Source organism: Primulina huaijiensis, chromosome 15 (assembly GCF_012295235.1).
Source record: "Primulina huaijiensis isolate GDHJ02 chromosome 15, ASM1229523v2, whole genome shotgun sequence".
In the NCBI taxonomy this organism is placed as follows: Eukaryota; Viridiplantae; Streptophyta; class Magnoliopsida; order Lamiales; family Gesneriaceae; genus Primulina; species Primulina huaijiensis.
This window is the reverse complement of record NC_133320.1, coordinates 16784721-16799207: the sequence shown is the minus strand read 5'-3', so window position 1 is coordinate 16799207 and position 14487 is coordinate 16784721. Positions and strand designations below refer to the sequence as shown.

At 35.9% G+C, this 14487-nt stretch overlaps 1 protein-coding gene across 1 annotated transcript; it reads left to right on the top strand.

Moving 5' to 3' along the window:
* Nucleotides 1-10175: 10175 nt before the first annotated feature.
* LOC140960067 (protein HEADING DATE REPRESSOR 1-like) lies at nt 10176-13437 on the top strand. Its single transcript, XM_073418183.1, has 3 exons — nt 10176-10383; nt 11940-12274; nt 12921-13437. The coding sequence occupies exons 1-3, from the start codon at nt 10293-10295 to the stop codon at nt 13125-13127; spliced, it is 633 nt and encodes a 210-aa protein (XP_073274284.1). The 5' UTR covers nt 10176-10292; the 3' UTR covers nt 13128-13437.
* Nucleotides 13438-14487: the final 1050 nt, after the last annotated feature.

Here is a 14487-nt window from a genome sequence, read left to right as displayed (position 1 = left end):
TCGTAATTCGATGTTGAAACTCGTTTGTAAACACTGTATGATCTAAATTCGTTCCTAGTCGATTCAGCCGCCTAAAACATGGATAAAGGTCGCTTGAGCTCGAGACTAGCATCTGTGATGTTGTGTACTGCGTTTCTTGGTAAGGGCATAGAGATGTCCAAACATGCAGATGGGTAGTCATATGATGATTATACCGAACAACCCTCCCTCGGACTTTCCAAGTGGTTATCATTCATCGAGAGGATAAGTCCGTGGTTATGATTGTACACCATTAGTCCTTACGACCCGGGACAACACTGAGGCTCTATATGCTAGGGCTGTGCTTTGACTCGTTTACNACATAGTTATCGAATTAATATGCAACCCTCGATGAACCAATGGTTGCAGATTCGATCGGGATATATGAGATGAAGGGACCGTACTGTACGTTAATCATAATCGACTGGTTCTTGCAGGCACTAGACGCTCTTACCATGATCCGATGGGTGCAATAAAAAATGAGTTCTGACATTCTTGATCAAGGTGTTGATGAAAAGAATGAGGCTAATTAGGGTAAGCCCAAATAAGGAATTATGTCCTGAATCACAAAGAGTTGTGAACCCACGGCTAGCTGTATCCCTAAACCATTGCGGGTCACACAAGTACTGGATCGTTTGTTCCCGTTGAGAGAATAAATTCAAGAAGTTGAATTTATATTATATAGTAAATTCAAGCAGTTGAATTTATGATAATTAAATTTTGAGAGAATAAATTTAAGGAGTTGAATTTATAAAATTTGATAATTTAATTTATTAAACTCAAATGTTGGGTTTATTAAATATTAAAATTTGGAGGTGATAAAATTCAAAGAGTTGAATTTATAATAATAAATTCTAATGTTGAATTTATAATGGATTTAATTTATTAAACTCAAGAGTTGAATTTATTAAATATTAAATTAAATATGATGAGAGGTATGTTTAATGGGCTTGTAGGAGTACAAGTCCAACATATTAAATGATTAAAGTTCTTAATGGATTTTAATATAATTAATTAAACTAGTTTGACTAGTCTATTTAATTAACAAAGCCCATTGGATTTAATTAAGGAACCTAAATCCATAATTATGGAATTTAGGTTAAAGGTCTTATTTTTAATACATAAATTAAAAAAAAAAAAGATAGCCTACATACATATGTTATGAGATTTTCGAGAATCTCAAACAAAATTTCTCCAAAATTTTTGGCCACTTTTCAAGAAAAAGAAATTTCAGTCTATCTCTCAAATTTTTGATCTCAACGTAAAACTTCTTTCAAATATTCTAGTGCCATTTGAAAGAGGAACAAATCTTCTGGTCGCGGACTTGATAGAAGGAAACTAGAAGAAAGTTCGTAGAGAATTTATCAAGAGCTATCTCCACTAACCCCGGAATAGTTGGAGCCTTGTGAAATTTTCACCGAAGGTATAAATTCTAACATCCTATGAATGTTTTGATTTTGAAAAACCATACGAACACCCAATCAAATATATTTTGATTGTCAAAATAAAATAAAAATTTTAAAACTTCCGCTGCGTTTAAGCGTGTAGAAAACCGAGATCCAACAGTGGTATCAGAGCCAAGGTTTTTTCTAAATCGTATGGTTTTGATATTGAATAATTTATTTCTAAACACACAAGAAAATATTTCAGAAAATTGTGGCACCATTAAAATTATTTTTTTTAGAAAACAAAAAAAAAAATTTCGTATCTGTTTGGAACTGTTCCGGGCAGACCCGCGCGCAGGGCAACGCGCTCAGCGGCGCGGCGTGTGGAGCGTCCGCACGCCGTGCTCTGCCCTGCGCAGCGCAGCTCGCAGCGTACGGAGCGTCCGCACGCTGCGCGCGGCGCCGCGCGCGCAGGGGTGCCGCCACTGCTCGAAACTTTCGGGCAGCGGGCGGGCAGCGAGGGCGGCTGCCCGAGATCATCTCGGGAAGCGTGCTAGATGATGGGCTTAAACTGTTTGGGTCTAGGGTGCAATTTTCTGATTTTTCAAATTTTTGGGCAAAATTGATATTTTTGAAAATTGATTCAATTTTTATTTTGAAAATTAATTTTTAAATTTAATAATTTTCTTGTAAAATAAATAATTAGAATATGATTTTAATTATTTATGGTAAAAATGAGTTTTTACAAGAAATCAATTATTATTGATTTAATTGGAAATTAAATTAAGGTGTTTATTTAATTTATTAAATTCTTTAATAATTGTGGTGGTTAGTGATAAAATTATTAGATATGATTTATCAGTTAATTAAATTTGTTTAATTAATTGATGTTAATATTTGATATTAAATGCATTAAGGATGATCGAGAGCCTTGACCAATGTGTTAGGTGTATGTTAGGATATTTTACTGCTTTATTCGTTTTGTTAATATTTGATATTATTAAAGTGGGCTTGGTTTATGGCCCGTTCCCACCCTCATGAGATGTATCTCTTATGTGACATGGCTATTTAAATGTTATCATTAGAAATAGTGAGAGATCAAGACTGGAAAATGGTGGACCCAATGCACAAGATGAAGACATGTAAAATATTGGAAGCTCTTGTAATAGTTGCATTTGCATCCCTGCATTCACCTAGGTTTTGGACCTAAATCCATGTATGGCTCACATGGATCTAATAGTTTTGGCGATCGATCATCCTTATTTATTGTTGAATGTCATATTATGATATATACGATATATAGTAGTATTCATGTATGTATATTATTAAATAATATAGTTGCATGAATCCGGAAAACATACAAACATATGGCACGCGTTTTTAAAATTAAAATGATGAGACAATTTTAAAATTAAAATCCCTCATTTTGAATAAGATTCAAAATTTATATCAAACCGAAAAAGTAAAAATTAAAAGAGTTTAATTTTTCCCTGCCTTCCATCAATCGTGGTTGCATGTTGATCGCTACCCGCGGACAGTGTCTGGCTCATATTATTGGGGAGGCCTGGACGCCGGAAAGCTGTGACTTCCACTGGACATATGATGTGAATTGATTGGAACTCCCATGACTTCAGCTCATATTATTGGGGGAACTCATGGCGACCGTCTACTATGATTCAATATTGATGGGTTGGTTTGACACGTGAAAATAAACGGTGTCATATTATTGGGTCCGTATTAAACGTGAGGCAAAACACGCGGAGGTTGCATAGGGATGCAATTGGATTCTACCTTTTAGAAATTATAATTGGCTGATATTATTCGAGATTATAATTGGCTAATTGGACTCTACGTGCCTACTAAGGAAATAAGATTTCTCTTTTCATCAGAGAGTGGTGGAAATGTCAAAATAGTGGGAGAGAAATTTATAAAATGAAAATCCATATTTTATATCTTAGAATTATTTTAAATTTATCAGTAACTATTATATGGTTTCATTTTCAGTATATTTACGATGTCTACTCGTAACCCGCTTTCAATCATTCTCGATCAAAACAAATTGACTGGCCCTCACTATCACGGTTGGTTCCGAAATTTAAAGATTGTTCTGAACTCCGAGAGGATTGCGTATGTGCTTGATAAGAAGCCACCAAAGGAGGCATCTCCTAATATCAGTAGGACTGAGTTAGCTAAGCTTGAGAAATGGTGGGACCATGATCTTCAGGCGTAGAGCTACCTGTTGGCTTCTATGAGCCCGTGGATGCTGCTGACATTCACCTTCATCTGAAAGAATTGTATGATGTTCAAACTCGTTCAGAGAGACATGCTACTGTTAAAGAACTCATGACTACACGCTTGCGAGAGGGGGCTTCGGTCCATGAGCATGGTGTTAGGATGATTGGGCTCATCGAGAAGTTGGTGGGACTCGACTTGGTTATGCCTAGTGAGCTATCGACTGATATTCTATTGCTGTCTTTACCTGCCTCGTTCGATGGATTTGCGGTTAATTTTAATATGAATAAGCTTGAGGTCAGCCTTGAAGAGTTGTTCAATATGCTCACTAATTATGAGACCAAAATTAAAAAGGAAAAGCTTGTTCTTCTGGTGGGTTCTTCGTATGGTACGAAAAAAAGAGCCCCAAATAAAGGCAAGAAGCGTTCTGCTCCTCCAAAGAAGAACAAGCCCAACAAGAAGCCATACAAAAAATCAAATCCGAGGCCCACAAAGCCTGACAAGTCAGAACAAGTCTGTTTCCACTGCAACAAGCCTGGACATTGGAGGCGTAATTGCGAGGAGTATCTAGCCCAGAAGCGTTCTGGCCATGATATGTTTTATATTGAAGTTAATGTTTCTATTAATTCCTCTTCTTGGGTATTGGATACCGGATGTGGTTCTCATCTATGCAATGATTTTCAGGTGATGGGAAGAAGCAAGAGGCTTACAGATGGTGAGACCTTTCTAAGACTGGGAAATGGAGCAAGAGTTGCTGCCACTGCCATTGGAGATGTTACTTTAATTTTGGACAATAATTTTAAGTTGTTTTTTAGAGATGTTTTATTTGTTCCTGAATTGGTTAAAAACATTATTTCTATTTCTATGCTTGTTAGGGATGGTTATTCTTGTGTTTTTGCTAAAGGTGTTTGCAATTTATACAAGAATGAATGTTTGATTGGAACTGGAGAATTAACAAACGATCTCTATAACTTAAAATTAAAAGATATTCCGTTGAACAATATCCAAGGGCGTACGAAAACAACAACAAACAAAAGAAAAATAGAAGATCTAAATCTCGCACAAATATGACACGCTATACTAGGTCATATTTCCCAAAGAAGGATGCACAAGCTAGTGGGAGAAGGCATGTTTGACCTGTCAGACATAAATTCTCTACCAACTTGTGAGTCCTGTCTAAAAGGAAAATTGACTAAAACTCCATTCAGTGGAAACGTGGAACGTGCACATGGTCTACTAGATTTGATCCACACGAACGTTTGTGGCCCGCTAAGTGTTAGCACAAAATTTGGGCATTACTACTTCATTACCTTTACTGATGACCATTCGAGGTATGGGTACGTTTATTTGATGAAACACAAATCTGAAGCATTTGAAAAGTTCAAAGAATTCAGATCTGAAGTAGAAAATCAGCTACAAAGAAGTATTAAAGCACTTCGATCTGATCGAGGTGGAGAATACTTGAGTGCTGAATTTTTGGGTTATCTAAAAGAGAATGGGATTCTCTCACAATGGACTCCACCAGCAACACCACAATTGAATGGTGTTTCTGAACGTCGAAATCGAACCCTGATGGACATGGTTCGATCCATGATGGGATTCACTGAACTGCCTACATCGTTTTGGGGCTTTGCGCTTGAAACGGCGGCAATGTTGTTGAATAATGTCCATATCAAAGCAGTGGACAAAACACCATATGAGATATGGATGGGAAAAACTCCCAAATATTCTTATATGAGAATATGGGGATGTCCTGCTTACGTGAAGCAGACAGTGAGAGACAAATTGGATAGTAGATCCACTTTGTGCTATTTTGTAGGATATCCAAAGAATTATGTCGGATATTATTTCTATCATCCTAATGAAGCAAAAGTGTTTGTTTCAAGAAATGTCACCTTTTTGGAAAGGGATTTTCTATTAGATAGAAAAGGTAAGATGATAGAACTTGAATAAATTCAAGATACTTCCTCAACTATTGTAGTTGAACCTAATCCTCAACAACCAGTAGTTGAAGTACAAGCTCCTAGAAGGTCTGATAGGGTTATTAGACCACCTTCAAGATATACACTTCTTCATGAACAAGGCCATGATGAGCCTTGTGTTGGATGTGATCCAATGAATTTCAAAGAAGCAATATCTGATACTGATTCAACCAAATGGCTTGAATCCATGCAGTCAGAAATGGACTCTATATATTCAAACCAAGTCTGGACATTAGTGGATCCACCTGAGGGAATCGTTCCCATAGGATGCAAATGGATCTACAAAAGAAAGCTTGGGGCGGATGGGAAGGTAGTGACCTTCAAAACAAGACTGGTTGCAAAAGGTTATACTCAAAGGCAAGGAATTGACTATGAGGAAACTTTTTCACCAGTAGCTATGTTTAAGTCCATTAGAATACTATTAGCCATAGCAGCATGGTATGACTATGAGATATGGCAAATGGATGTAAAGACTGCATTCCTCAATGGAGACATCAAAGAAGAAATCTATATGTCTCAACTTGAGGGATACACATCAGTAGGAAGTGAGCATAAGGTATGCAAACTTCAGAGATCTATATATGGTCTCAAGCAGGCGTCAAGGAGTTGGAACCTCAGATTTGATAGCACTATCAAAGAGTTTGGTTTTGCTAAGAATCCTGAGGAACCATGTGTGTATAAAAAAGTTAGTGGAGTGCAGTGACATTCTTTATACTTTATGTTGATGACATCCTACTCATTGGGAATGATATAGGATTATTGCAATCAACTAAAGTATGGTTAGCAAATAAATTCTCCATGAAAGACATGGGTGAAGCATCCTATGTATTGGGAATACAAATCTATAGAGATAGATCAAAAAGGATGTTGGGGCTCACCCAAGCCACTTATATCGATACCATTATAAAGAGATTCTCTATGGAAGAGTCCAAGAGAGGATACTTACCAATGTGTCATGGTATTACTCTATCTAAAGCTATGTGTCCCAAAAATGATGTAGAGATAGAGATGATGACACGTATTCCCTATGCGTCAGCCATTGGTAGTATCATGTATGGTATGATATCAACACGTCCCGATGTTGCTTACGCCCTGAGTGTTACAAGCAGATATCAGACGAACCCTGGTCCAATGCATTGGAAGGCCGTGAAAGATATTCTTAAGTACTTGAGAAGGACTAAGAATTTGTTCATGGTCTATGGGGATGGAGAATTGAAATTGGAAGGCTACACTGATTCTAGCTTCCAATGTGACGTAGATGATTCGAAATCGACCTCTGGTTTTGTATTCATGCTTAATGGTGCGACTGTCTCTTGGAAAAGTTCCAAGCAAGACACCGTTGCGGATTTGACCACTGAAGCTGAATACATCGCTGCATCTGCTGCAGCCAAAGAGGCAGTTTAGATGAGGAATTTTGTCCAAGATTTGGGCGTTATTCCTAATGGAGTGGATCCAGTTCCGGTATACTGCGACAACACTGGTGCCGTTGCGCAAGCAAAGGAACCAAGGTCTCATCAGCGATCCAAACATGTACTGAGGAAGTTCCACATCATCCGGGAGATTGTTGGAAGAGGAGATATATCAGTCGAAAGAGTCCCCTCTGCAGATAACGTTGCTGATCCACTTACAAAGCCCTTGCCAGGACCATTGTTTGAAAAGCATTGCGTAGCAATGGGATTAAAGTTTATGGGTAGTTGGCTCTAGGGCAAGTGGGAGATTGTTAGAGTAGATGCCCTGCAAGCCAACTGTTGGCTATGGAATTTATTGACTCAGTTGTAATTAACAATCTTTATTTTAATATAATTCATTATTTCATGGTTTGTTATTTTTTTATATGTATACCCATGTTATCAAACATAGATAAAGACCTTGATTATACTTTAATACAAATGAATCGTAATTCGATGTTGAAACTCGTTTGTAAACACTGTATGATCTAAATTCGTTCCTAGAAGATTCAGCCGCCTAAAACATGGATAAAGGTCGCTTGAGCTCGAGACTAGCATCTGTGATGTTGTGTACTGCGTTTCTTGGTAAGGGCATAGAGATGTCCAAACATGCAGATGAGTAGTCATATGATAATTATATCGAACAACCCTCCCTCGGACTTTCCAAGTGGTTATCATTAATCGAGAAGATAAGTCCGTGGTTATGATTGTACACCATTAGTCCTTACGACCCGGGACAACACTGAGGCTCTATATGTTAGGGCTGTGCTTTGACTCGTTTCCTGGCTCCAGGAGACATTAGGTGGCGAGGTTGGGTACAGTTGCGAAACATATAGGAGCCAGTACATTGTAGTCGGGGATTCACCGCTCACCTGCGGATGTGGATATCCTATGTGATCTGATGAAATTATAGTGCATGGAATCTCTGGCCAGAGTATGAGATGTACGTTAGAGAAGGAGTTCTCGAACGGCATATGCGATGCCACAATTTATAGTTATCACATAGTTATCGAACTAATATGCAATCATCGATGAACCAATGGTTGCAGATTCGATCGGGATATATGAGATGAAGGGACCGTACTGTACGTTAATCATAATCGACTGGTTCTTGCAGGCACTATCAGTAATACCTAGTGGATCATGGGGCGATGCTATTAGACGCTCTTACCATGATCCGATGGGTGCAATCACAAATGAGTTCTGACATTCTTGATCAAGGTGTTGATGAAAAGAATGGGGCTAACTAGGGTAAGCCCGAATAAAGAATTATGTCCTGAATCACAAAGAGTTGTGAACCCACGGCTAGCTGTATCCCTGAACCATTGAGGGTCACACAAGTACTGGATCGTTTGTTCTCGTTGAGAGAATAAATTCTAGAAGTTGAATTTATATTATATAGTAAATTCAAGCATTTGAATTTATGGTAATTAAATTTTGAGAGAATAAATTTAAGGAGTTGAATTTATAAAATTTGATAATTTAATTTATTAAACTCAAATGTTGGGTTTATTAAATATTAAATTTTGGAGGTGATAAAATTCAAGGAGTTGAAATTATAATGATAAAATTCAAATGTTGAATTTATAATGGATTTAATTTATTAAACTCAAGAGTTGAATTTATTAAATATTAAATTAAATATGATGAGAGGTATGTTTAATGGGCTTGTAGGAGTACAAGTCCAACATATTAAATGATTAAAGTTCTTAATGGACTTTAATATAATTAATTAAACTAGTTTGACTAGTCTATTTAATTAATCAAGCCCATTGGATTTAATTAAGGAACCTAAATCCATAATTATGGAATTTAGGTTAAAGATCTTATTTTTAATATATAAATTAAAAAAAAAGGATAGCCTACATACATATGTTATGAGATTTTCGAGAATCTCAAACAAAATTTCTCCAAAATTTTTGGCCACTTTTCAAGAAAAAGAAATTTGAGTCATCTATCAAATTTTTTATTTCAACGTAAAACTTCTTTCAAATATTCTAGTGCTATTTGAAAGAGGAACAAATCTTCTGGTCGCGGACTTGATAGAAGGAAACTCGAAGAAAGTTCGTAGAGAATTTATCAAGAGCTATCTCCGCTAACCCTGGAATAGTTGGAGCCTTGTGAAATTTTCACCGAAGGTATAAATTCTAACATCCTATGAATGTTTTGATTTTGAAAAACCATACGAACGCCCAATCAAATATATTTTGATTGTCAAAATAAAATAAAATAAAAATTTTAAAACTTCGCTGCGTTTGGGCGTGTAGACCGAGATCCAACATCTGGTGAAAAATGAGTATAATTGAAACAAAAGTGCAAGTAAGTGAATCAAAAGTCAAAACTAGATGTGTAAATGAACAGAATCAAGTCAAATATTAATAAAAAAAAATTAAGGTCGAATTCGGCTCAAATTAAATGTATCCGAGTTCGAGCTTGATTAAAAACTCGAAAATCTTAAATTTTTTATCGGATTCAGCTCGAAATGTTTAAACCTATTCGTGAAATATTCAATGCTCAAACATTGAGGTTAGCTAACGAAAGTTCGGAAGCTCGAATTGTATATATAATTATATTATATATTAAAGCTCACGAACAACTCGTGAAGTATCGAACAAAATGATTTTGGCTCGAGTTTGTCTCGAAAAAAGTTCGAATGTTCAAGTATGATAACTTCAAATACAAATTAACTATTTTTATATATACTCAATTCTTTTACGACTCTAATCAAAATTACTAATTGATACACAACATGAAAAAAAAAACATGTAAATTACCTTAGCAGATATATAATTTCCCTAGCATAAATTTAAAACCAAAAAATGGAAGTTCAAAAGTTAAAGAAGATATGGGAGTTTATTCCAATCTAGAAACAGTGGCATAGAAATTTTAGATGCAAATCACCTTCGCCTAAAAATTATTCCACATATTCATAACGGGTTAACGAATAATAAAAAATAATAAATAAGTAAATAAATAAAATAGAAAGAAAAGAAAAGGAAAAACATGGAAAAAAACGTCCCAATATATTCATGGGACCTACACGAAGAGACGAGGAACACAAACCAAGGAACAACCACCAAAACGACAAGTCTTTGCCCTTCGAAACAAAAACCCTCTTCGATCATTTCGCCCACGTTATTATTATTATTATACATTTCTCTCTTCTTCTTCTTCTTTAATACATATATATATCTATCAAGAGTTTGATTTTTGATGCTGAGATTTTAATGGAAAACGGGCAGAAGAATATGACCAGCTTGAGTGGGTTCTCTCCTGTTTCTTCCACTCCCGTTTACTGGAAATCCAGGAAAAGATCGGGTAAATACTCTGTCTGTATCCTCCCATATGATTTCGATGTTTACCCATGTTTTTGTTTCTTGGTATGTTCCATCTACATACAGACCTCATGAATCAGATCTTTCTAAATCAGTTTGTATATTTTGGGTTGATGATGGATTAGATTTTAATTGATTCAATTAGTTTAAATCTTCAAATGGAATACAATCAAACGGTGGGTGGATAGATGATTGGGTTTGAATTCTGGTTTGGCTTTTCTGACACGTCAATTTGTTGGCCAGCTTGCTTTATTTATTATTATTAATCAATTTTTTACTTTATTTTTTTTAAAAAAATTTGGGTCAATTTCTATCCAAATAATAATTAATGGTCTGGAAATAAGTGAAAAAACAAATTAATATTTTTTTAAAAAAAATTTACATTTTGAATTTTTTTTTCCTTAAGACCATTGTTTTGAAGTTTGGAGAACTTCAATACTTGTGCTCTTCATTTATGAGAAGAATATACTTGGAATATATACTTCATCTAAAATATCTCGAGAATATTTATATTTATTTATTTATTTTATATATTTAATGGGATATTTGTTTATTTAATATTAATATAATATAGTATAGACCAATTTTTTGATTAGGATAGTTGAGAGGAAATCACCTAAAACTTGCAAGTGTCGTCTAAGGCATTGCTTGATGTGTGACTTTGCGTCCAATGTAAGCTTTGGCTATGAGCTATGCTATTGTTTTTACTTTGTTCTTCAAAAAAAATATATGTTTTTTCATTTCTCATACCAGTCAGCATAATCTTTTTTTTTTTAATTTTCATGGCTCACTGTAAATTTTTTATTATTTGGGAAAATCATTTTTTAATATATTTATTTTTTCAATTTTGAGTTTTGGTATATTAAGTTAGCGAAGTTTGATTTTGATATTATTGTTGTGTGATATCACGTCAACAATTGGACAAAAATAGTTAAAAAGCCTAAAATTACCCATTTCAATCTATGACAAACTCAAAATCAGACAAACTAATTTTGTTTTCACTAACACATTATATTTTAATCAAATATGAAATATCCTAAAATACTAATTAAAAATACTAAACCATCTAACAAGATCTTATATAATAATGCATGACATAATATTTATATCAAATAATTAATTTATAAAATAAAATATATAATATTCAAAAACATATATTTAAAAATTCAGTAAAAAACACAAGAAGAGAAATGGATTCGAAAATATCCAATATTTTTGAATGTCCATTTTGAAAAACAAAAACGACTTTGAACTACTTTTGGGAAGTTGCATGCATGCTTTATCTTTAATTTAAGCTGTTAGTGACTTAGTTCCCTCCTAAAATATTTTAAAAATTGGATTTATTATATATATATATATATAGACACATACACAAATGCTATTGCTAAAATTTCACATTATCCCACCTTAGAAGAGTAGTTGGATCTACTATTACCATGGATGTATGATAAAAATATTTTACCCAAAAATTTAAGTCTCTTTTTGTTCTTGATTCAATCTGAAAGCTTCATACTTAGTTGTTGAATTTAACTTCTCCAGCAATGGGCGGAAAGAGCTCAGACGACAAGGCGGATGCTTTGAACACGGATAAATCCATCGACAAACCACAAGAATCGTCTCCATTGGACAAGGAGCGCGAGGAGCCGATTGATTTAACTACCCTTTCTGAGAAACGGAAGGCCTTGTTCGAACCTTTGGATCCGATGTTGAACACCAATGGCAAGCGTCCTTCGGCAGAATCATTACTCCCACCCCCGGATTTCGAATCTGCTAGTTATCCAAAGGGTTGGCTGATCGGGAAAAAACGGAAGCTTGTCAACGTAGATGTTGTCGAAAGTATGCGGAGGATTGCGGTGCAGGAAATGAACCGTAAGGTGAGAATTTTTCTCTTTGTTTGAGCAACATCTGAATGTTTGCGAAGCATGTGTCTTTTAGTTAAAACAATGAAAGGACAAAATACCAGTTCTAAAGTCCAAAGATAGTAGTAAAAGACATTGTAATTACGATAATTGTCAGTTTCAGCAGAAGTAAATTGGCGAAGTTTCAGATTCGAGTTTTAAGGATATTGGTGAAGACATGTTTGGAAGAGCTTTATCCCTTATAGATCTGACCCGACTTGACTTAGTATTAGTATGTACTCACCACTTCTCCCGTAATAGGTCTGGCTCGACTCGACTTAGTATTAGTATTTACTCTGCTTAGGTTTTAGAACCCGGGAGATTTGGACAAAAACAGCCAATAAATCAAAAGCCACATGTTTTGGTATATTTTATTCGAAATTGGGAGAAATACTCCCGATCGATGTATCTAGCACATTGGGTGTAAAAAAAATGCATAGGATCCGTTACGCATTTGATTGTGTACAATATGATCTGATGTTGTATGATTCACAGGAATTAGATCAAAGACTGAGACCAAATATAGAATGGTAAAACTGTTGGTATATCATTACATGTATTGGGTTCGAATCACATCAGTGGCGTGAACAGATTGTATATTTATTTAATTATTGCGATGCAGGATAGAGAGATCGATGGACTCAACGAACAATTAGAAGAGGATTCTCGATGCTTGGAGCACCTTCAACTTCAGCTGCTGGATGAACGGAGCAAGCGTGCTGAAGTCGAAAGACAGAACGCCATGTTGCAGAATCAGATCACATTGCTAATGGACATGTTGCAGGAAAACAATGCCATCGATCAGGACGAACCAGATGATGGGGTGTAATACTTTTTTCCCCTCTCCTTTTGATTGTTATTCTTTTTGTATGTATCGATGTTTTAGAAATCTTGAAAAAGAAAAATAGTAGTGGCAAATCCATGTCTGGTAGTAGAAGAAGTCGTTTTCATCTGGTCATGACGATTACATATGAAGTATGTATGCTCTGTTTGGTAATTCTATATTTTGATTAAAATTCCACGTATTTACATAGAGATGCCATAAAGAGAAATGTAAGCAAAGACTGCTCCGTATAGTCCAACACAAAATTCTCCCCATTTTGTCATATCTATTTTACAACTTCACCATTTCAAATTTCCATCACTTTTTGTACATTGAATGATTGTCTCGTGAAGTCGCACCGAAAAAGATTAGAAGCTCGTGTCATTCGAGCACAAGGTCTTTCCTGGTTTGAGCTCCAGGTCACAAGGATGAATCAGCACCCATTCGAACACGAGCATCAACCATTTTCACGCCCAGTTGACAAGCAGTAAGCATTCCCTTCATTAGGTCAATTGAATCGAAGTGAATGTGCCTGAAATTCAAGATCCAGGTTGTGGAAGAGGGTGATTTTTCACAGGAAGCCTGCTCATCACAACAGAAGTTTCTTTGAATTGTGACGATTCGACCTCTATGAATCATAATCAGTGTCTGATTTTTCAAACGTCGCCTTCCTAACGAGACGTCCCTCATCATACACATCAAGATTCATGCATGGGGTCGGAATGATCTTCCCTATTACACGTCCTTGCACGAAAGAACACTGGAAAATGTGCTTTTTCTTGTACGTTATGCCCACAGACATGTAGTGGAAGGTCACATTCCGAACTGTTATTTGCTCACTGCCATACATCCTGACTGGAATCCGAACCCCATGTCCTTGTATTCCATAAAAATTTATGTCCTCGATGATGGGAAGGGCGTCTGCATTATATCCTTCGTCCGGATGCTCGTTGTAATCAGTCTTTAGAGCAATGCCCACTCTGACGTTTTCAAAAGTGATGTTTTTGTATGTTATCTGTCGAACATATCCACCCCGTCCTGCACTTGTCTTGATTCTAATACCCCTTCTCGAGTTCCAAACAAGGAGATTCTCCACATTTGTTTTGGAAACTCCACCAGACATTTCACTGCCAATCGACACTCCTGCGCTGTTAATTAAGAAAGGTGTCAACAAAAGGAAAAGTAACAACAATGGATTCACCAAGTCTTGCATCATATTTAGCGATCGCTGATGCACTGCATTGCATGACTTTTACAACCATGCCAGTGTACATAAGCCAAATGACATCATACGATGTTTTCACCTTGTCATGCTGGACAACATTACGTATGAGAATGTTGGTAGAAGGTCGAGGTGGAAAAGCTT